The sequence below is a fragment of the Aquarana catesbeiana genome, linkage group LG01 (assembly GCF_042186555.1).
Source record: "Aquarana catesbeiana isolate 2022-GZ linkage group LG01, ASM4218655v1, whole genome shotgun sequence".
Lineage (NCBI taxonomy): Eukaryota > Metazoa > Chordata > Amphibia > Anura > Ranidae > Aquarana > Aquarana catesbeiana.
In genome coordinates, this window is record NC_133324.1 from 134,525,881 (window position 1) to 134,551,095 (window position 25,215).

Consider the following 25,215-nt stretch of genomic DNA (forward strand, 5'->3'; position numbering starts at 1 on the left):
TGCACAAAGCAGGTAAGCATGACATGTTTGTTATTTTAACCACTTGACCACCTCTTGAAGCTCTACATCCCCCCCCCCCCCCGACCAGGCCATTTTTTGCAATACGGCACTGCGTTACTTTACCAGACAATTGCGCGGTCGTGCGACACTGTATTCAAACAACATTTATGTGATTTTTTTTCCCCACAAATAGAGCTTTCTTTTGGTGGTATTTGATCACCTCTGCGGTTTTTATTTTTTGCACAAAAAAAAAAGACCGACAATTTTGAAAAAAAAAAAAAACAATATTTTTTACTTTCTGCTGTAAAACACATCCAATAAAAAAGGTAAAAAATCTCATTTCTTAATTAATTTAGGCCAATATGTATTCTGCTACATATTTTTGGTAAAAAAAAAAAAAACAATCCCAATAAGTGTATATTGATTGGTTTGTGCAAAAGTTTTAGTGTCTACAAGCTATGGGATAGATTTATGGAATTTTTATATTTTTACTAGTAATGGCGGCGATCAGTGACTTATAGTGGGGCTGCAATGTTTCAGCAGACAAACTGGACACCTAACTGACACTTTTGACACTTTTTTGGGAACCAGTGACACTAATATAGTAATTGGTGCTAAAAATATGCACTGTCATTGTATTAATGACACTGGCTGGGAAGGGGTTAGCATCAGAGGCAATCAAAGGGTTAACTGTGTGCCTAAAATGTGCTTTCTAACTGTGGGGAAGGTGCTTTTACTAGTGGAAGGCATGGATTGGTGTTCCTGCCTTTGAAGAAACACAGGATCCTTGCCTTCCCTACTGACAGAATGTCTATCTGCCTTGTTTACATAGGCAAACTGCCATTCTGCCTGTGTACAGAATAATCAGCGGGTGCCAGCAGATATCAGGTCCGCGGAACCTGCTGATCAGCTCCTGCTGTGTAGAATCACAGTGGGAGTGAGCCCCCGGTGGCGCACACTCACACCCAATACTCGGGAGTGCAGGAGCACGTGTATATATACATGATCCTGTGCAGCGTGGCCTCCCTGTAGCAGTAAATGTGCTATGGGGCGGTCGGCAAGTGGTTAAAAAAAAATCTCTATACAATTACTTTTAGGGTGGCTTCTCTTTTTTACAGGGTCCTGTGGAGCCACCTCTGAGTGCACACTCCTGGCTGACGCCTACGCGCGTCCACAGGAAAAGATAGACAGGCACAAGCCACTCATCTGCTACCATCCTCCTTGCGCTGGCTCTTCTGAACAGTGCAGATGAGATGTTGAGGATGTGTGTTTAACTACTCAGAAGTTCTGGGAAGCAGCGCTCTGTAACCTGGAGCTGGCCTTGGCAATTTGCACACTGAGTGTTTATGGGCAGATATTAATCAAAACATGCACTGGGGAATTCTTCAATGGCTGCTGAAGCTGACAATACATCCATCGAAATCACTGTTGGACCAGCCAAATTTTGATCAGGTGTGGGCTTCCCTGATCGGTAGATTATTTAATGGACCTCTGTTGAAGGGACATGTTGAAACATTTTCCCATCAGTCAGCTGCAGCCTCTTGTCAGTGTATTCTGGTGGACGAGTGTCGCTGTCGATTACAATGCCCCAGCGAGGGTGATTTTTTTCTTACACCTTGTTTGTTTGGATGAAGGAATCTGTTTTTTGTTTTTTTTAACTAACCGTAACATTGTATTTTTGGGCTCAGTCACTCTGCTGCGACCTCAAAGTCGTATGACTTTGCATGCGACTTCCTTCTGACTTTGATTCTATTTAAGAGCCTGTACAAGGTCCGAAATCACACCCAAGTCAGACTAAAGTAGTGTGCAGGAACCTGTGCTGTAAATTGCCTCCAGAATTTCTCCTGTTTCTTCTTGCTGGAGGCTGCCATTTTGCTGAAGCCCAGAGCCCCTGAACAGCAGTAAATCATAAAGCGGAACTAAACCCATCGATTTTAAGGGTTTCAAAAAACGGTTACATTCCTGGAATGCGGGGATTGCTAACTGTCACATATGATTGTGCCCTCAACCAAACTGTCAAACCATCAAATGGCTGGAGTCCTAATTGATCACATGTGCAGCACTGTGGCAGTTACAGAACAAACAGAAGCAGCTTCCTTGGCTGTAAAGGATAGGAGGGTTTAATTCCACTTTAAGGCTGTCAGCAGATTGGCCTCTACAAATTTGTCAGTGTCTAAAATGGAGAGCAACTGAGCATGCGCAGAGCAGGGTGAGATCCTTTATTACTGGATTTTAAAACGTATAGGCACCTATTTTCATGTTTTACATAGCTATACCTGTAGAAGGGGCCAGCCTGAAGTGATTTAGCTAGACTTAATTTTCTGACTAAAGTTCCACTTTAATTACCATGGAGAAATCCTTGAAAAAAGGTCCCTGGGAACCCCTGAAATTATTTTCAGATTTACAGTTCAAATTAGGTTTGCACCGATACCATTTTTTCATTGGTGAGTAAGAGTACCGATACTTTCCCAAGTACTTGCCAATACTCTGCGATACGATCTGTGTCAATACAAAATAAATGGGTCGATTTAGGTGCAATCTTAGTAGCAGCAATATCCTTGCCTCTTTTTGTGCAAAGCAATGATGACTGCACATGTTTCCTTGCAGGTAACCATGGTTAACAGAGAGAGAACAATGATTTCAAGCACCACCCTCCCTTTAAAGCTTCCAGTCTTATTCTAACTCAATCAGCATTACAGAGTGATTTCCAGCCTTGTCCTCTTCAACACTGACACCTGTGTTAACGAGAGAATTACTGACATGATGTTAGCTGGTCCTTTTGTGGCAGGGCTGAAATGCAGTGGAAATGTTTTTTTGGGGATTTAGTTAATTTTCATGGCAAAGAGGGACTTTGCAATTAATTGCAATTCATCTGATCGCTCTTCATAACATTCTGCAGCAAACGCAAATTGCCATCTTAAAAACTGAGGCAGCATACTTTGTGAAAATGTATATTTGTGTCATTCGCAAAACTTTTGGCCACAGCTGTACATCTTTATTCTTTCAGTATAGACTCCCTATCCTCTGGTTCTTTGCTTTCATCCACATATTAATATATCTCCAATGTGGACCCCCTATCTTCCCTAGATCTGTACTGACATCCACAGAGCTTTATTTCTTCAGTATGGACCCCTCATCCTCCCTGGCTCTGTTCTGACCACACAACTTTACTCCTCCAGTATGGATTCCTTGTCTTCTTTCTGTCAGTGCAGTAATCCACACCACTTCAGTCCTCCATCTACAGTGTTCCACTTTCCCAGAACGCCCCCCCCCCCGCCTCTGTGAGGTGTGTGCTGTCATTTGCACTGTCACCTCTTCCTTCCTCTTCCCAATGGTCCTGCTTCACCCGCCTTTGTGGCCCATACACAAGATAAGAAAATCATACGAAAAATCCTGCATTTGAAGCGATCGTACGATATTCTGATTGTTCATACACAGCTTTCGTCCAAAATCTTCGGAAGGGACAAACACAAAATTATTTCTCGTATGATACCATATGATTTTCCTTTAATCAGTACAGTTTTCATCCAAAAATACAATACAAAACATTACATCAATTCTGAATTTTTATTCTGTTGTATGCAAATTTTCATACTTTAGTAACCTCTTTTTTTTCCGATATGAGACTAGTATGCATACAAAAACAACTGGCAACCATTTGTCTGTTAATCTCATCGTGTGTACTAGGCTTTAGTCCCAGATTTCTTTGTCAATGACTGAGTTGTACGGAGAGCTTGGCAAGTTGTATTGCTTATTAATAGATGGAGTCTTGCTATCGTTCCACTCCTTTCTTTTCATTCTCCTTCACTTCCATCCATGCCAACTCTCCATCCCTCTGTGATCATTTCCTAATTCAACCTAATTCATGTATTCTCTGGTCATTATCTTCCACTTCCACCCATGCCGACTTTCCTTCCCTCTGTGATCCTTCTCCGTCTACCTTAAAGTGTTACTAAACCCACTACAGTAAAATCAGTGTGTATATGTAGTAAGTCATGCTTGTTATACTCACTGTAGAACCTAAGGGGTTAATCCTCTGCATTGTGTAAAAAGGCTGCTTTGTCTTCTCAGATCCTCCCCCTCCTTCCACTCTACCCAATCCATCTGCTAATAGAACAGAACCTTGGGTCACTCACATGCTCAGTTTGGTGTGTATTCCTAGAGTTTTTTTTTTTTTAATGGGAGAGTGCATTTGATCAGCACAGGGCCAATCGGCACTGTCCAAACAGAGGGTCAGGGTTCATGCTGCCTTATAGGACAGTCAGAGGAGAATGAAAACTCCTCCTACAACCTTTAACCAGACACTGATAGAAGGCACAATACTGCTAAATACTGCTAATGAGAAATGGTATTTAGCAGTTTATAGTTACTAAAATAATTGTATTTCCATGTTCTGTGTACTGTGGGAGACCAGGTATAGTTAATGCAGGGTCCTGGGTTTAGTAACACTTTAACAGCTGTATTCTCTGGTTGTTCTCTTCCACTTTCATCCAAGCCCAGTCTCCTTCCCTTTTGATCATTCTCATTTACTTCTATCCATACCCTCTTTCCTCCCTAGTCATTTTGCTTTATTCCTTGTTCCTTGTCCTTCACTTCCATTTGTGACTGCTCTCATTTGGACTGTGATTATTCTATTCTATTCCATCCATGCCATCTTTACTTCTCTCTGCAATACCCCCCCCCCATTTAACAGTGCTCTTCTCCGGTCATTCTCATTCTTCTGTCCATACCTGCTCTTCTTCCCTATGTGATTATTGCTCTTGCTTCCTCTGCCTCCAGTTTTGCCTGCTTCCCTTCCCTGTGTGATTATCCTCCTGTGCTTACATCCATGTCCACTATTCTCTATCGGTATTCATTTTCCTCCCATTTATATTTTGGATGGATCCGTTGTACTACGGAATGTACAAAACAACCTGTATATTTTACAGTAAACATTTTACGGTAATTTAAAGCCACATGTGACTGAACACTGTGACATGGGGCCCTGGGCAAGTTTTGACTTTTAGGGGAGCATAGACTCTTCTATGAAGCTTGATCTCAAGTGAACCCCTCACCCTAACCCTGAAACATTCTCACTTTACTATTGGTGCATTTTTGGAGATGTGGTGTTTTTGTGTCATATAACCATATAACCTTTTGCATTTTTAATCTACCCAAACATGTTATGTATATAATTTTTTTTTTCTTTGGGTAGGTAAATTGAGGGGCTTAGTATAAAAGTGAGATGTGTTAGTCTTGCATTGTCATTTTGTGACCTTTTAAGACAGTTAAAAAAGAAAGGGGTGAATAGTGCCAACACAAAGCACCACCCATATACAGAGGACACCAGGCTGGTGTGCACAAACAAGAGTCAGATACTTTTTTACATGCTGAAATATATGTTATTACTAGTGGGCTTTCTTTACTTTAAGAAATGTTTTCTTAGTCCCAGTTCAGACATGTGGTGAATGAAATGTTTTATTTATTTTTTTGTAGATGTCATCGGATGAAGAGACTACTAGGAGTCCTGATTTACCAAAAGATTCAGACCATGGCAGTTCAGTGTCTTCAGATTTCCAGGTAACATGCCACTGTAAAGTGTTAATGAAAAAAATATCTGTTTTCCCCTGTTTTTGTCATTTTATTTTGTTTTTACAGTAAAGTTTGATACAGTAAAGTTTGATAAAGCGGTTATTTGCCTGTTCTGTAGCTGCTGATGACTTTTAATAAAAGGACACTCACCAACCTGACCAGTAGTGGAGATGGGTACCTGTCAAAACCAGTTACCCGCCACCCCCCCCCCCCCCCCCCCCAACAAGTACCAAAAATAGAAGAGGAGAGGGAGAGGACTGGAGGGCATAAATCAAGATTTGGTTCCTGAGCCACTTCTAGATGACTTACGTTTTCAAAAGTGACTTGTATGGGTGGAAAAAGCAGTGCAGACACAGTGAAACAGAACTTGTAAACGCTTACCAAAACACCCAATGAACATGACAAATTAATAAAGGCAAGTAACAACTTGGGCAAAATAAAAATGAAATATATTTTCCAGTCTGTCAATAGCATCTACTCAGCAGATTTTTTTTTTTCTGAAGGAGCCTGGAGCTCCTCTTTAAGTGGTTGTAATCCTAAAAAAAAACAAAAAAAAAATGCTCCTGTTCTTTTAAAGCATGATCAGTAGCATAGTGCTGTTGCAGTGTAATTTGTTCCTTATTTTTTTAATATAAAGTACCTGGTTGATCCTGCATGTCCCTGTGTCCCCCTGTGTGTGCTGACCACAGTAATCATGGCTGCTGATCCCTGATTACCGTGGCCAGGTTACTCCGTCATCCCACAGTGTTCTGAATGTCTCCCCCTCCCTCCTTGCCTGTCAGCTCATCTGTGTCTGCAGTGCCGATCTCCTCCCCGCCCCTCCCCTTTCCTCCTGCCTCTATTCCAATATATTACATAACACAATTACTTGTATCCTCTCTGGATAGCAAGGTATTTAGTGCAGCATGTCAGTTTTTTTTAAAATGATAATCCTAAACACCCTTTTGCACACTCTTCTGTGCGATAACATGAACTCCCTCTGCTGGCTAACTGACATCACCGGGGAATCTCAGCCCCTCCCGTTGCTGTTCTTTGATCGAGGAATGGAAAAGAATGGAATCGCGCTAAAAGACTGATATACATACAAGTAATCACTAGTTCAGCAATAAATTCCTGAATGCATATCAAGTGAAATGTGAACATTTGAAGAGTGTCATATCACCAAAAACATTAAATAATTATTGTTATAAACAATTAAAAATAATTGATAAATATAAACTTGAGTCCACACACATAAATGGCTGTATCACCCATGTGATATATAAATAAATTGATGTGAAAAGTCCATCAAAAAGCTGTGAAATCCTTGTTGGTGTAAAGATAGTACTCGATCCACCACCAAAAGATGTAAGTTGGCCGCTTACCAGAGACTCATGATCCCCCACTACAGAAGATCAGAGAGAGCCTGAGTAGGAATCATTCCTCCGGACCACATCTGATAAGCCAAGGTCTTTAGGATATAATAACATAACCATAACGTAGCCACCGGAACATATGTGTTTCAAACTGCCACGTATTGACACCAACTCGCAGATAGATGGATGCACCATGAAAGATAAAAGGCTCCGATAGTGTAAAACCTTAAACCTTTATTTAAAAATTAAATACAATTATGCACTCACATAATCCTGGTAAAATAAGCGCCTAAAACATCTGGAGCACCGGCCGGTAAGCTCACAGACTAACCCGTCCTGCTGGTAACCACAACAGCGATGAGAGGTGACGCAAGTGCGTTGCTCTGCCCTATGCGTTTCGTAATAGAGTTGCGTCTTGGGGCGGAGTGACACGCTTGCGTCACCTCTCATTGCTGTTGTGGTTACCAGCAGGACGGGTTGGTCTGTGATCTTACCGGCCGGTGCTCCAAAAACAGCGACAATTTTGAAAAAAATATATTTTTTACTTTATGCTATAAAACACACCCAATAAAAAAATTTAAAAAGTCGCATTTCTTCATAAATTTAGGCCAGTATGTATTCTGCTACATATTTTTGGTTAACCCCCCCCCCCAATAAGCCTATATTGATTGGTGTGCACAACAGTTATAGCGTCTACAAAATAGGGGAAAGATATATGGCATTTAAAATTTTTTTTTACTAGTAATGGCGGTGATCAGTGATTTTTAGCAGGACTGCGACATTGCGGTGGACAGATCGGACACCTAGCTGACATTTTTTACACTTTTTTGGGGAATCAGTGACATTATTACAGTGATCAGTTCTAAAAATATGCACTGACATTGTACTAATGACACTGGAAGGGAAGGGGTTTACATCTGGGGCAATCAAGGGGTTAAATGTATTCCCTCAGTGTGTTTCTGACTGTGTGGGGGGATGGGCTGCCTAAGAAAACACAGATCCGTCTTCCTGCATAGCAGGAAGACCAAATCCTGTGTCATCCCCTGTCAGAATGGAGATCTGCCTTGTTTACTTCCCCGTTCTGTCTCTGCGGGGAATGATAGCGGACAGCTGGCGGACATTGCGTCCGCCAGAACCGCTAATTGGCTCCCCCACTGGCCAATCAGTGCGTGCGTGCGCCCACAGAACCTCGTGCACGAACCGACGTACACCTACGGCGATTCTTGCAGGTGAGCCAACCTGCCGCAGTATGACTGCGGCGGCTGATCGGCAAGAGGTTGAAGAGGAACTGCAGTTTGCGCAAATAATTTGTAATAAAAACATCTTTGCCATTCTGAAGTTTCCATCCAACCACGTTGCATTTTATTCTATATATACTATGATTCTGTACTTGCCAAATATGCTGCAGAAATCTATCTCCACTGAGTCTGGCTGCATCCATTTTAACTGTGGGCAGCTGAAGCTGCTGCCTGTTCACTTCCTGGATTTACACAGACACGCAGAGGCACACCTCCAGCCCTGCAGCTCTCATTGGCCCTCTTATGACTCTTCCCCCCCCCCTCCCTTCCTGGCAAACTCTCACAAGAGTGAGAGAGCGAGAGCTGTGCATGATGTCATAAGCCTAGGCTTTTTACCAGACAAGAAACAGGAAGTGGGCTGTATAAGGTATTTACTGGCAGAAAAAAAATGTTTTACTATCCAAAGTTAAAACAACAAGGGCAGAAGATTTAATAGATGGAAAGTTGAAAAAAATGACTGAAGGTCTGCTTTAAGTACTGAATAGTCTTACGACACAAATCTTTTTCTTTCTAAAAGGCAAACAACTGTGCTTCGAAATTTTGATAAATGATAAAACCAATGTAAAAAAAAATCCAACAGTAATATAAGCTGTGACTCTACTGTGTGATCCAAGCAAAGTTAAACATATATAAACAGAGTCGTGCTAACAATTGACAATTATTATTGTAGCAAACACAGTGAAAAGTGATTTATAACATGTATTAAGATGTTCCAAGCATAAAGTCCAAAAAGATAATTGCTAAGGTAAAATCCTCTTCGTATGTGACTCCAGTTAGGAAAACATGCAGTCACCATCCATCACTCTAGAATGGTAAAAAATGCCTGCTTACCAATTATAATGGACCTTTTATTCAAGAAAGGTTAATATTGCTTTTGACTGTATACCCGGCTAGGGCCTCTCAGAGATGTTCCTTTGGACCACAATGGAAGTCATGCGACCATATTCTCCATATTATCATGCCCAAAACAGAAAATGCGCCACATAGTGTAAAATCTTAGTGATACTTTATTAACCACTTGCCGACCGCCTAACGTAGATATACGTCGGCAGAATGGCACGGGCAGGCAGAATCACGTACCTGTACGTGATCTGCCTCCCGCGGGCGGGGGGTCCGATCGGACCCCCCCCCGGTGCCAGCGGCGGTCGGCATTTGACTGGGAGCGTTGGGAGGCGAGGGGGAGACCATCCGATCGTGGCCCCCCCTCGCGATCGCTCCCAGCCAATCGGAATCCTCCCCTGCCTGTGTGTAGTTTCACACAGGCAGAGGATGTAATGTCATCTCTCCTCGGCTTGGCAGTTTCCGTTCCAGCGCCGAGGAGAGAAGACATGTAAGTGCACAACACTACACACAACACAGTAGAACATGCCAGGCATACTTTACACCCCCGATTTCCCCCCCCCGATCGCACCCCGATCTCCCCCCCCAATCACCCCCCCCCCTGTCACAAACTGACACCAAGCAGTATTTTTTTTTTTTTTTTCTGATTACTGCATGGTGTCAGTTTGTGACAGTTACAGTGTTAGGGCAGTGAGTGGTAGCCCCCTTTAGTTCTAGGGTACCCCCCTAACCCCCCCTAATAAAGTTTTAACCCCTTGATCACCCCCTGTCACCAGTGTCGCTAAGCGATCATTTTTCTGATCGCTGTATTAATGTCGCTGGTGACGCTAGTTAGGGACGTAAATATTTAGGTTCGCCGTCAGCGTTTTATAGCGTCAGGGACCCCCATATACTACCTAATAAATGTTTTAACCCCTTGATTGCCCCCTAGTTAACCCCTTCACCACTGATCACCGTATAAGTGTTACGGGTGACGCTGGTTAGTTCGTTTATTTTTTATAGTGTCAGGGCACCCGCCGTTTATTACCGAATAAAGGTTTAGCCCCCTGATCGCCCGGCGGTGATATGCGTCGCCCCAGGCAGCGTCAGATTAGCGCCAGTACTGCTAACACCCACGCACGCAGCATACGCCTCCCTTAGTGGTATAGTATCTGTACGGATCAATATCTGATCCGATCAGATCTATACTAGCGTCCCCAGCAGTTTAGGGTTCCCAAAAACGCAGTGTTAGCGGGATCAGCCCAGATACCTGCTAGCACCTGCGTTTTGCCCCTCCGCCCGTCCCGGCCCAGCCCACCCAAGTGCAGTATCGATCGATCACTGTCACTTACAAAACACTAAACAAATAACTGCAGCGTTCGCAGAGTCAGGCCTGATCCCTGCGATCGCTAACAGTTTTCTTGGTAGCGTTTTGGTGAACTGGCAAGCACCAGCCCTAGGCAGCGTCAGGTTAGCCCCAGTACCGCTAACACCCACGCACCGTACACCTCCCTTAGTGGTATAGTATCTGAACGGATCCACATCTGATCCGATCAGATCTATACTAGCGTCCCCAGCAGTTTAGGGTTCCCACAAACGCAGTGTTAGCAGGATCAGCCCAGATACCTGCTAGCACCTGCGTTTTGCCCCTCCGCCCGGCCCAGCCCAGCCCACCCAAGTGCAGTATCGATCGATCACTGACACTTACAAAACACTAAATGCATAACTGCAGAGTCAGGCCTGATCCCTGCGATCGCTAACAGTTTTTTTTGTAGCGTTTTGGTGAACTGGCAAGCACCAGCGGCCTAGTACACCCCGGTCGTAGTCAAACCCGCACTGCAGTAACACTTGGTGACGTGGCGAGTCCCATAAGTGCAGTTCAAGCTGGTGAGGCGGCAAGCACAAGTAGTGTCCCGCTGCCACCAAAAAGACAAACACAGGCCCGTCGTGCCCATAATGCCCTTCCTGCTGCATTCGCCAATCCTAATTGGGAACCCACCACTTCTGCAGCGCCCGTACTTCCCCCATTCACATCCCCAACCAAATGCAGTCGGCTGCATGAGAGGCATTTTTATTACCTCCCGAGTACCCCTACCCAACGAACCCCCCCCAAAAAAGATGTCGTGTCTGCAGCAAGCGCGGATATAGGCGTGACACCCGCTATTATTGTCTCTCCTGTCCTGACAATCCTGGTCTTTGCATTGGTGAATGTTTTGAATGCTACCATTCACTAGTTGAGTATTAGCGTAGGGTACAGCATTGCACAGACTAGGCACACTTTCACAGGGTCTCCCAAGATGCCATCGCATTTTGAGAGACCCGAACCTGGAACCGGTTACAGTTATAAAAGTTAGTTACAAAAAAAAGTGTAAAAAAAAAAAAAAAAAAAACACAAACAAAAATATAAAATAAAAAATAATAGTTGTCGTTTTATTGTTCTTTCTCTCTCTATTCTCTCTCTATTGTTCTGCTCTTTTTTACTGTATTCTATTCTGCAATGTTTTATTGTTATTATGTTTTATCATGTTTGCTTTTCAGGTATGCAATTTTTTATACTTTACCGTTTACTGTGCTTTATTGTTAACCATTTTTTTGTCTTCAGGTACGCCATTCACGACTTTGAGTGGTTATACCAGAATGATGCCTGCAGGTTTAGGTATCATCTTGGTATCATTCTTTTCAGCCAGCGGTCGGCTTTCATGTAAAAGCAATCCTAGCGGCTAATTAGCCTCTAGACTGCTTTTACAAGCAGTGGGAGGGAATGCCCCCCCCCCCCCAACGTCTTCCGTGTTTTTCTCTGGCTCTCCTGTCTCAACAGGGAACCTGAGAATGCAGCCGGTGATTCAGCCAGCTGACCATAGAGCTGATCAGAGACCAGAGTGGCTCCAATCATCTCTATGGCCTAAGAAACCGGAAGCTACGAGCATTTTATGACTTAGATTTCGCCAGATGTAAACAGCGCCATTGGGAAAGCATTTTATCACACCGATCTTGGTGTGGTCAGATGCTTTGAGGGCAGAGGAGAAATCTAGGGTCTAATAGACCCCAATTTTTTCAAAAAAGAGTACCTGTCACTACCTATTGCTATCATAGGGGATATTTACATTCCCTGAGATAACAATAAAAATGATTTAAAAAAAAAAAAAATGAAAGGAACAGTTTTAAAATAAGATAAAAAAAATAATAATAATAAAGAAAAAAAAAAAAAAAAAAAAAGCACCCCTGTCCCCCCTGCTCTCGCGCTAAGGCGAACGCAAGCGTCGGTCTGGCGTCAAATGTAAACAGCAATTGCACCATGCATGTGAGGTATCACCGCGAACGTCAGATCGAGGGAAGTAATTTTAGCAGTAGACCTCCTCTGTAAATCTAAAGTGGTAACCTGTAAAGGCTTTTAAAAATGTATTTAGTTTGTCGCCACTGCACGTTTGTGCGCAATTTTAAAGCATGTCATGTTTGGTATCCATGTACTCGGCCTAAGATCATCTTTTTTATTTCATCAAACATTTGGGCAATATAGTGTGTTTTAGTGCATTAAAATTTAAAAAAGTGTGTTTTTTCCCCAAAAAATGCGTTTGAAAAATCGCTGCGCAAATACTGTGTGAAAAAAAAAATGAAACACCCACCATTTTAATCTGTAGGGCATTTGCTTTAAAAAAATATATAATGTTTGGGGGTTCAAAGTAATTTTCTTGCAAAAAAAAATTATTTTTTTATGTAATCAAAAAGTGTCAGAAAGGGCTTTGTCTTCAAGTGGTTAGAAGAGTGGGTGATGTGACATAAGCTTCTAAATGTTGTGCATAAAATGCCAGGACAGTTCAAAACCCCCCCAAATGACCCCATTTTGGAAAGTAGACACCCCAAGCTATTTGCTGAGAGGCATGTCGAGTCCATGGAATATTTTATATTGTGACACAAGTTGCGGGAAAGAGACAATTTTTTTTTTTTGCGCAAAGTTGTCACTAAATGATATATTGCTCAAACATGCCATGGGAATATGTGAAATTACACCCCAAAATGCATTCTGTTGCTTCTCCTGAGTACGGGGATACCACATGTGTGAGACTTTTTGGGAGCCTAGCCGCGTACGGGACCCCAAAAACCAAGCACCGCCTTCAGGCTTTCTAAGGCTGTAAATTTTTGATTTCACTCTTCACTGCCTATCACAGTTTCGGAGGCCATGGAATGCCCAGGTGGCAAAAAACCCCCCCAAATGACCCCATTTTGGAAAGTAGACACCCCAAGCTATTTAATGAGAGGTATAGTGAGTATTTTGCAGACCTCACTTTTTGTCACAAAGTTTTGAAAATTGAAAAAAGAAAAAAAAAATGTTTTTTCTCGTCTTTCTTTATTTTCAAAAACAAATGAGAGCTGCAAAATACTCACCATGCCTCTCAGCAAATAGCTTGGGGTGTCTACTTTCCAAAATGGGGTCATTTGGGGGGGGGTTTGTGCCACCTGGGCATTCCATGGCCTCCGAAACTGTGATAGGCAGTGAAGAGTGAAATCAAAAATTTACACCCTTAGAAATCCTGAAGGCGGTGATTGGTTTTCGGGGCCCCGTACGCGGCTAGGCTCCCAAAAAGTCCCACACATGTGGTATCCCCATACTCAGGAGAAGTAGCTAAATGTATTTTGGGGTGCAATTCCACATATGCCCATGGCCTGTGTGAGCAATATATCATTTAGTGACAACTTTGTGCAAAAAAAAAAAAAAAAAATTTGTCACTTTCCCGCAACTTGTGTCAAAATATAAAACATTCCATGGACTCAACATGCCTCAAAGCAAATAGCTTGGGGTGTCTACTTTCCAAAATGGGGTCATTTGGGGGGGGTTTTATGCCATCTGGGCATTTTATGGCCTTCAAAACTGTGATAGGTAGTGAGGAGTAAAATCAAAAATGTACGCCCTTAGAAATCCTGAAGGCAGTGATTGGTTTTCGGGGCCCCGTACGCGGCTAGGCTCCCAAAAAGTCCCACACATGTGGTATCCCCATACTCAGGAGAAGCAGCTAAATGTATTTTGGGGTGCAATTCCACATATGCCCATGGCCTGTGTGAGCAATATATCATTTAGTGACAACTTTTTGTAATTTTTTTTTTTTTTTTTTGTCATTATTCAATCACTTGGGACAAAAAAAATGAATATTCAATGGGCTCAACATGCCTCTCAGCAATTTCCTTGGGGTGTCTACTTTCCAAAATGGGGTCATTTGAGGGGGGTTTGTACTGCCCTGCCATTTTAGCACCTCAAGAAACGACATAGGCAGTCATAAATTAAAGGCTGTGTAAATTCCAGAAAATGTACCCTAGTTTGTAGGCGCTATAACTTTTGCGCAAACCAATAAATATACACTTATTGACATTTTTTTTACCAAAGACATGTGGCCGAATACATTTTGGCCTAAATGTATGACTAAAATTGAGTTTATTGGATTTTTTTTTAGAACAAAAAGTAGAAAATATCATTTTTTTTCAAAATTTTCGGTCTTTTTCCGTGTATAGCGCAAAAAATAAAAACGGCAGAGGTGATCAAATACCATCAAAAGAAAGCTCTATTTGTGGGAAGAAAAGGACGCAAATTTCGTTTGGGTACAGCATTGCATGACCGCGCAGTTAGCAGTTAAAGCGACGCAGCGCCGAATTGTAAAAGTGCTCTGGTCAGGAAGGGGGTAAAACCTTCCGGGGCTGAAGTGGTTAAAAGGATAGAATTGTACTTACATTTATGTAGAATAAACACGTTAAAATGTCTCGCCAGCCAGCATAGAGTAAGGCTACCCGTACTTCCGGAACTCGTGGTACGCGATGACGTGAGCACGGTGCTCCGCCCTATGCGTTTAGTCACAGGATGAAGTCGTCCAGGGCATCTTTTGCTAGTGGGGTTTTCGGATTTGCTGCAAAAAATATTTAAAATATAATAAGTCTTTTTGAAGTTGAACTCCAGGCAACATACAGATAAAATACAAATCCTTTGGCAGATAAAATAGCTCTTATATTTGTATTTCTGTCCATCCAGTACTGAGAATTACACAGCTATGCCAGACAGCACAGATGTTAGTGAAAGAGCAGCAGCAGACTGATGACCGCATTTCCTTGTTTTCTCCTTCTGTCTGTATGTTCTTTGTCAGCACATATGAATGCAGAACACTTGATTGGCTCCCAGTGCTGCCTTTACCTCTCCTAGTCTATGTGCTACTGTACAAGAGCTGATTACAAGTCGGATTTAGATATTTATACTACTTGTCTTTAAACTAAAATGATTTTATAATAAATCCATAACTACGTTTGTTTGTTTTTTTTTAAATATGCTTGGAATTAAATTTTAAATTATATATGTGGTGGAAATTAGACTGATTTTGTGTTTATTCATTCTAAGGGTCTTTTCTGTCTGATCATCAGTGAATTACTTTGCTGTAGACTGAGCATATTCCTGAAAAGAACAGTGATTCTGCTTTCCTGCAATGCTTCTTGTCCTAGAAATGACATCCTTCTTCTTGTTTCTCTACGTGGTTAAACAGCTCCTATTATTCTGACTCTTTTATGACAGGATGAATATGACCAGCTTCTTCGTTACGCTGTGGTAACTCCAAAGTTTGGGTCTCATTTCCTCAGGGAACATCAAACGACTGCTGAGCAAACCGCAAGTGACAAGTTTTCAAGTCCCAGAGTATCTGTGCGTGAGCAGGCTCCAGGTATAACGAATGATCACTGCTCGATGAACATTGGAGTTTCTTGTGTGTTTTGTTTTTTTTTGGGGTTTTTTTTGTTTTATTTAAGCTAAATATACTGTATATATTTTTACTGGTTTTGTTGATATTCTAAGCAAATGAGAATTCCTCTGCATGGAACAAACTTGGGAAATGTCTGCAGGTTTATTGCATAGTTACTATTTATTTTAAAGCTGAATTTGGGGCACAAAAACCTATATTTAAATATAAAAGCAAAAAAAACAGGAAATTACCTTGTAAAAGTAGCAGTGATATTATTGTGCTGTTTCACCAAGTAGACTTTGCACAACAAAAATGCTACAACATATAAAACTGCAACATTTTAATTTAAAACTAATCAATAATGAATTTGTATACAAATGAGTAGAAGCTGTTCTTTTGGACCCCTGTCACACTGGCATGCTGCAGTTTGGCCACAGCACAAGTGCAGCGCAGTGTATCCGTGTTTATTTTTTAATTTTTTTCTGTGCAGATTACCTGTAGTTTCCCATAGACTTTCTATTATGTCCCACATTTTTGGTGCATTTTCTGAAAACGCACCAAAAGTCCTGTATGCTGCACCTTTGGTTTGCTTTCAGAAAACGCACCAAAAACATGGGACATAATAGAAAGTCTATGGGAAACTACGGTACACTGCACCCAAGCAGCAGTGTGGAAAAGGCCTTTGGGTCCTTGCACACAATGCTAATGTATAAAGTTGAAAGTTGTATAAAGTTGAAACTTCCTGGCAGAAAGTTCCTGCACAAAAAAATACAAGTATGGTCTGTATAGTGCATGCGTTTGCATAAATATATGGAAACATACATGCATAAAAGGTCTTAGAATGTAAGGGGAGGTGTGATTTTATGCGTGTAAAATACTGACCAGTACCACAGATTTTTTTTATTATTGATCTAAACTCTGGTAATTTAGTGATCTTTGCACACCTGTGTGTACAGGCCCATCAAAAGCAATTGGCTGCAATCAGAATCGTAAAGAAAACTATTTAAACACCTAAAAACGTGATGGTTTTTTGCAACCATGTGCAAGAGCCATAAGAAGATACATACTGATTGTGTATTAGAATTTTTAAAGCAAAATGTCCTTTTTTTTTTCATTTATTACTACAGTGGCTGCATTGTCAGATGCAACTGCTGTTGGGGTATTCCAGCACTTCTGGTGGTGTGGAGAACTTACTACACATCCTATTTCACAGTAAGGCCACTACTGGTAGTGATAGGTCAGTAGAAAGTACAAAAGCGATAAGGTTTCCAACTTGCATCTTTTTATTGCATGTATGTGTAGTGGTACCCCCGAAGGGGCTGCTTAAGTTTGTTCAGTCCGTTACTCTGCCTCTCAACCCTAATACAGCCTCAGCCCCCTTTGGCACACCTGGCAATAGTCTAAGTGCAATGACCTATGAGAAACATACACGATATGATGATAAAACACAGAAATTGTCTTTACTGCAATATCTCTGTGAAAGAATAACAGACAGTAACAATATATTTTCAAGTAATCCACTAGAGATCAATAACTAAGGATTAAGACTCCATGCACACTGGAGCTCATAAACTGCCGTTTTTTGGAGTTTGTGCGTTTTTTCTTTTTTTTTTTAAAGTCCATAAACTCCACTCTGTTATCCTATGTGTCCATTCACACATGGACGTTTTTTGACGTTTATCAGCAGTGGAGTTTATGGACTGTTTTCTGAACGCCATAAAATTGTGTTCAAGAGCAGTACTGGAAACGCCAGACACTGGTAAAAGGTGTTAAACGAGGGTTAATGCTGTAAAAAGAGCGTTAAGCCTCGTTCTCTGCCTCCTATTTAAAATCAATGGTTCCTCATGATCCGACTTGCGGTGCGACTTGTGTGCTGAGGATGAAGGGGAACCCCGCCAAAATGAAAAAAAAAATTGGCGTGGGGTTCCCCCCTCGGACAATACCAGGCCCTTCAGTCTGGTATGGATTTTAAGGGGAACTCCCCTTCACCGAAAAAACGGCGTGGGGGTCCCCCCAAAATCCATACCAATCCCTTATCCAAGCACGCATCCCGGCCGGTCAGGAAACGAGGTGGGGAGGAGCATGGGAGCACCTTGTCCCCATGTTGATGAGGACAAGGGCCTCTTCCCGACAACCCTGGCCTTTGATTGTCGGGGTCTGCGGGCAAGGGGCTTATCGGAATCTGGGGGGCCCCCCACCCTATGTGAATGAGTATGGGGTACATCGTACCCCTACCCATTCACCTGGAAAAAAAGTGTCAAAAATAAAACACACTACACAGGTTTTTAAAGTAATTTATTAGGCAGCTCCAGGCGTCTCTTCTGACTTTGGTGGTCTCTTCCTTCTTCCTCACGCTCTCCAGCCTCTTCTCCACACTTCTCCGTTGCCTTCCTGCTGGGCTCCTCTGCTATCTTCTGCTCTTTTGCCCGCTCTTTTACTTGTGGTTGCTCAGTCTTCTCCAGGTGATGTCATCCGGTGACCCCGCCCCTTATGACGTCACCACCCGGGGCATGATGGGACGGTGACGTCATAAGGGGCGGGGGTCACCAGATGACATCACCCGGTGACCACGCCTAATGCCAATATAAGTCATTGCGCACCCGGCATTACAGCGGGAGAGAGCATCGTGTCAACATCAGAAGAAGAGCAGAGGGAAGAAGACGACAGAGAAGACCGCTAACAAAAGAGCCGTTAAAAGAGCAGAAGATAGCGGAGGAGCTCGGCAGGAAGACACGGGAGAGCGCAGAGAAGAAGGACCCCCCGAAGTCAGAAGAGAACTCCGGAGCTGCCTAATAAATTATTTTAAAAACCTGTTAAGTGTGTTTTATTTTTGCCACTTTTTAATAGGTGAATGGGTAGGGGTATGATGTACCCCATACTCATTCACATAGGGTGGGGGTCGGGATTTGGGGGCCCCCTTATTAAAGGGGCCTCTCAGATTCCGATAAGCCCCTTGCTCGCAGACCCTGACAACCAAAGGCCAGGGTTGTCGGGAAGAGGCCCTTGTCCTCATCAACATGGGGACAAGGTGTTTTGCCACGTCGCCTGCCCATCAGGTGCCCCCAGCGGAGTCCCTCCTTACATCTGTGTCCCCGTCAGCGTAGTCCCTCCTTACATCTGTGTCGCCGTCAGCGGAGTCCCTCCTTACATCTGTGTCCCCAGCAGAGCAGCAGGGTCCTCTATAATCCTGCCCCAATAATTCCCCCTGTCTATCACCTTTCTGTGTGTTGTCTGTGTCCCCGGCAGCACAGCAGTCCTTCAAGCTGCGTCTGTGCTAGTTCCTGGATTTCTCCGTGTGTTCAGTGGAGAGGGGAGGGGCCTTCCCTCTCCCCTGAACACAAGGGTATTAGTCCTCACGGTGGCCATCTTTTTGTAGCCCGCTGGAAGTGACTTTGTTCTCACACTGAGAACAAACCATACGGCCGGACGGATGCTACTCCATGCGATCGCTTGCGCCGCAAAGCAGCTCCAAACCTCACCAATGAAGCACCCCGTCTTCAGTCTCGTGATTGCATTGACGTGGCACTTCCCATAGTGCACTGTGTCTGGCTCCCGAACACAATAAAAGACTTTTTTTTTTTTTTTTCCTAAAGGGGCTGTTTAAAAAAAAAAAAAAAAATTTTTTTTTTAAATTTATTTTTTTGTGACTACAGCAGGGGGGAGGGGGGCGGCGCCCGAGCTCCCCCTGTGGACGGGCCGCCACTGATCTGTGCCTGAATGTTAGTCAGATCCTCTGACAGAGGCCAGGCAGTAGGCAATGAAAGGCGCAGCTGAGACCTTTCTCCTCTACATGTGCAGTGTGAACCAGAGCACTGTGGGGCTCCTTTTCCCGGGGGCCTGTGTGCCCTGCACACACTGCACACATGGATGATAATGCCACTGGATGGGGCATGTATTGCATTTTCCTGTGTATTCAGATTTCATTATTGTTGTACATGATACTTTCATTACCTCATGTAGTACATTTTGTTATTATTACCCATTCTCTGAACACATTCTGTTAATCCATGAAGCTGGAGCCAGGAGAACATAATAAACTATTAGTGTCATTTATATTGTTGAGATCATCCTTCCTCTTTCTCCTGCATATTTCTATTTTATATACCGTAACAGAATATTCTTATGGCTGTTCTCAAGTTTTTATTGCTTTACTTTCTTATTTTCATGTAAAACATGCCAGCTTCTTTTCCTCTAGATATATTATATTACCATTAATTAAGGGGATTTATCTGCTTCTTCCTATAATATTTAACTCCTAGGTGTATTTTTAAATTCAAGAACAAAAATTTAATATGTTGCAGCTTTTTCCGTCTCCTTTTTTCCCTTTATTTTGCTATCCCATCCACTAACTGTACTGTATCTATGGAGGAGCAGTGCCCTCACCCTAGGAGAAGACTACAGATTACCTTGTCCCCTCTGTAACATAAGGGGAGTTGTTCTTTAGTCCATAGAGGAGAACTGGGCAAGGCCGATAAAACGATTTGAGATTTCATTGCAGCAAAATGCATAGTAAGGTTAGGAGCTTACTGGATTTCTGGAAGGAGCATTTTTTTTGCACTTATTGAACAAAATTCATCCATTCCTTGTTAGGGTTCAGTTACACTTTAAGCCTTCCCTGGACTCTTTGATTTGGATTGATGGTAATAGCTTAATACGTCTGTCTGTGTATCTATATCTGTTACTTGTCAGTCTCTTGAAAATGAAATGTACATTGGAATGTAACTTTACTTTACAGAAAGAAGCCAAACTTCATCCACACCAGACCTTCCACAACATTCAGAAAGAGAGATTCAATTAGAAAATCCTGCAACTACAGCAGATCTTCTTCTAGGACCAAGGAATCAACAAGGTATTGTATCCTGTCATCAATTCATAACATTATTGTTTAAAGAGGAAGGAAACTTCCATCTCTAAATTTTACCTATAGGTAAGCCTATAATAAGATAGTGTGTAAATATCTCCTAAAAGTGAATGTCTTATCTAAAAAAAAAAAAAAAAAAAAGTTTCACATAATGTACTAATATGCGATGCACGTTATTTTTTTACCTTGCAGGTAAGAGGACAACCGCTTTAAAGAACTTTTTTTCAGATAAAATGTAAAACCAAGGTTACTTATGCCATCCAGGAAAAAATGCAAAAATAGGAAAATGATCTTAAAGCAGTATTAAACCCAAAAACAAACATTTTATTATACTGCAGTTCTTAGATGTGGTGGCTGCATTAATTTTCTTTTTTAGGCTTCCTTTCTTTTATTTTTACCTACTGATCCGCCTAGTAAGTCTGTTGTTTTTCAACAGAACAAGTTGTCTTGCAGATGTAGCAGTTGGGTTGAGGGTTGAGACAAACCTATTACCACTGATAGTGGTCCTTACCATGGTCAAAATTTTTATTTATGTAAAACCTTTATCCCAAAAGGAACAAAACTGTTTGCTGCAACTGCTTAAAGTAATATTAAGGCCTCATTCACACTTGTGCAACTTGTCATGCGACTTTGGACCCCAAAGTCGCATGACAAGTCGCACTCCATGTTTCCCTATGATAACCGTTCATATGTGTGCAACTTTAAAGTAGTTCCTGCACTACTATGGTCTGACTTTCATGTGACTTGAGGTCCATAGACCCAATGTAAACCCTCAAAAGTCGCACCTGTATAATGTAGATGCGATTTAGGTGCGACGTGTGTGCAACTTGTGAAAAGAATGCCAGCAATGAAAAGAAAATGAAGAAAACGGCGTGGGTCCCCCCAAAATCCATACCAGACCCTTATCTGAGCATGCATGGTGTGGGGGGGGGGGGGGTGCCAAAGCACCTTGTCGCCATGTTGAACATCACTGGATCGAGAGAGGGGCTGGGTGAGCGTTAGGAGGGACTGTAGGGGGAGCAGCATGCGGAAGGTTTTTTACCTTCATGCACAGAATGCATGAAGGTAAAAAATCTTCATCCTCTACAACCTCTTAAAAAAGTGTTGGCTATAGTTTGGCTTTGGCTTCAATTTGTTTAGTTTATCTAAATCCACCAGTCCATCAAAGACTCCCCTCAGACTGACAATGCTTCTGTCCAACGGTATCTCTGTGCTCCTTCATCCAGAGTGGATGTTCTTTTATATAGGAAGTGTTGTTACTGGCCAGATCACCTGGTGAAAACAGAGGGGAAAAAAGCTTTAAAAAAAGGAAACTAATGAAGCTACCACATCTAATGATTGCTAAGCTGCAACATGTTACATGTTTGGTTTTGGTGTTTAATACCGCTTTAAGTTACTTCATTCAAGTTTTTGGTGCTCCACTGCAATAGCAAACCGAGGTGTCACTCACTACCGCACTGCACTTCTGTGTACAGATGGAGACATTTGTAAAAAAAGGAAAGTTAAATAATGCCCTGTACACACGGTCGGATTTTCGAGCGGAAAATGTGTGATAGGAAATTCCGATCGTTTGTAGGCTCCATCACACATTTTCCATCGCAATTTCCGACGCACAAAGTTTGAGAGCTTGCTATAAAATTTTCCGACAACAAAATCCGTGTGTACACAAATCCGATGCACAAAGTGCCACGCATGCTCAGAATAAATAAAGAGACGAAAGTTATTGGCTACTGCCCCATTTATAGTCCCGTCGTACGTGTTTTACGTCACCGCGTTCAGAACTATCGGATTTTCCGACAACTTTGTGTGACCGTGTGTATGCAAGACAAGTTTGAGCCAACATCCGTCGGAAAAAATCCTAGGATTTTGTTGTCGGAATGTCCGATCAATGTCCGACCGTGTGTACAGGACAATATTGTCACTGTGAAGCTCAGACTCCATACTTTCCTCCCCACCTGGACACTAGCTGGATTTATTTTTATTATTTATTACAGATCAGATAGTATTTCAGAGATCACCATTTCATTCAGGCATGGAGGCCTTCTCTCCGCTTCACTCTGAGGAAATGTCTCTTCATGGGTCCTCCTCCTCCTCTTCTACAAGGTCACATGTGGAACAGGTCAGAGTAACAGAGCTCCCTGTCTCTGCTGAAAACATGCAACAGGTGGAAGATTTGCTTGACCTATGGAGTGGTAATCTTAAGGTACACAGATTTCTGCAGATTTTTTTTTTTTTTCTTTTTCTTCACCATTGATTGGTTAATTTACTATGTTAAGATATCATTAGGGTACATGGAGTGCCTACATTTTGTTGGTGGAAATACCAGCTCGTATATTTGCCTCTCATAGTTTTTTTTCACCCTCTGAAGTTGTATCTAAGATGTTTAGTTTAGTAAAAACTAAAAATCGACTAGTAATGAACATATACCGATTATGATGACCCATTTAATATTAGGTCCCCCTTTTTGCCACCAAAACAGCCCTGACCCATCAAAGCATGGACTCCACCATACCTCTGAAGGTATGCTGTGGTATCTGGCACTAAGCTGTCAGTAGCAGATCCTTGTGGGTTGAATGAAAAAAAAAAAAATGATCCGATTCCCCCATCCACACATTTGATGTGAATGTGGGAATCAATCCTGCTTTGCTATTGTATTCTAACAGCAGAGAGCCTTCCCCTCCGTCAGAATACATTGATAAGTGCTGCCGGTGGCACTGATTGATCGGGAAAAATCTGACAGGTTGCTTGTACACAGTCAATCAGTAGATTGACTTCTATACAACCAGGGTGGCCATACTTGGATTGAAATTCGTCCAGTCCCTGCTAAACCGTCCAATTTTAAATCCATGTATGGCTCACTTTACCTTGTAAAACAACCTATTCAGTTTAACCACTTGACAACTGGGCACTTAAACCCCCTTCCTAACCAGACCAATTTTCAGCTTTCGGTGCTCTCACACTTTGAATGACAATTACTCAGTCATGCAACACTGTACCTATATGAAATTTTTGTCCTTTTTTTTTTCCACACAAATAGAGCTTTCTTTTGGTGGTATTTAATCACCACTGGGTTTTTTATTTTTTGCGCTATAGATCAAAAAAGACTGAAAATTCGATTTAAAAAAATAAAAAAATTCTTTGTTTCTGTTAAAATTTATTGCAGAGTATTGGCAGAGTATTGGCAGAGTATTGGCAGAGTATTGGCAGAGTATTGGCAGAGTATTGGCAGAGTAGTTTTGCAGTATTGGCAGAGCAGTTTTGCAGTATTGGCAGAGCAGTTTTGCAGTATTGGCAGAGCAGTTTTGCAGTATTGGCAGAGCATTGCAGAACATTGCACGGTGTTGCAGAGTATTGCAGATTGACATTTAGCAGCGCTGTGGGCACTAAACATCCAGCCCACAGCGCTGCTGCCATCTCTCCCCCTCTCCCTCTCCCCTCGCACTGTACCGATCGGTACACAGAGGGGAGGGAGGAACCGGCGTCATGATAAGGTTTGTTTACAAGTGATCGCTCCGTCATTTGACTGAACAATCACGTGGTAAACGGCTGCGATCAGCGGCTATTTACCGTGATCCGTGATGCGCCGGGTCCGGATGTTCCCAGGTGCACGCCCCAGGGGGCGCGCGGGAGCAACGTTCTGGAATGAAAATAAATCTTCCTTGAAACAGAAAACCGAAACCAATACCAAAACAGCACCGATACCGAAAGTGAATGTTTTTTAAAAATATTTTGGTACAGGAGATGGTCAGACTGCAGACATGGTACAGGAGATGGTCAGAGACTGCAGACATGGTACAGGAGATGGTCAGAGACTGCAGACATGGTACAGGAGATGGTCAGAGACTGCAGACATGGTACAGGAGATGGTCAGAGACTGCAGACATGGTACAGGAGATGGTCAGAGACTGCAGACATGGTACAGGAGATGGTCAGAGACTGCAGACATGGTACAGGAGATGGTCAGAGACTGCAGACATGGTACAGGAGATGGTCAGAGACTGCAGACATGGTACAGGAGATGGTCAGAGACTGCAGACATGGTACAGGAGATGGTCAGAGACTGCAGACATGGTACAGGAGATGGTCAGAGACTGCAGACATGGTACAGGAGATGGTCAGAGACTGCAGACATGGTACAGGAGATGGTCAGAGACTGCAGACATGGTACAGGAGATGGTCAGAGACTGCAGACATGGTACAGGAGATGGTCAGAGACTGCAGACATGGTACAGGAGATGGTCAGAGACTGCAGACATGGTACAGGAGATGGTCAGAGACTGCAGACATGGTACAGGAGATGGTCAGAGACTGCAGACATGGTACAGGAGATGGTCAGAGACTGCAGACATGGTACAGGAGATGGTCAGAGACTGCAGACATGGTACAGGAGATGGTCAGAGACTGCAGACATGGTACAGGAGATGGTCAGAGACTGCAGACATGGTACAGGAGATGTAGTCTCCTGTACTATGCAGACATAGTACTGCAGACATAGTACAGGAGATGGTCAGAGACTGCAGACATGGTACAGGAGATGGTCAGAGACTGCAGACATGGTACAGGAGATGGTCAGAGACTGCAGACATGGTACAGGAGATGGTCAG

At 42.7% G+C, this 25,215-nt stretch overlaps 1 protein-coding gene across 2 annotated transcripts in view; it reads left to right on the plus strand.

Annotated features, from left to right (window-relative positions):
* Positions 1-25,215, plus strand: part of POC5 (POC5 centriolar protein) — a 75,512-nt gene that overhangs the window by 1,689 nt on the left and 48,608 nt on the right. For both annotated transcript variants that reach the window (XM_073624033.1, XM_073624035.1), the window contains exons 2-5: positions 5,476-5,559; positions 15,588-15,732; positions 20,486-20,599; positions 22,606-22,814. In XM_073624033.1, coding sequence (XP_073480134.1) covers positions 5,476-5,559; positions 15,588-15,732; positions 20,486-20,599; positions 22,606-22,814 — 552 coding nt within the window. The remainder of the gene's footprint in view (positions 1-5,475; positions 5,560-15,587; positions 15,733-20,485; positions 20,600-22,605; positions 22,815-25,215) is intronic.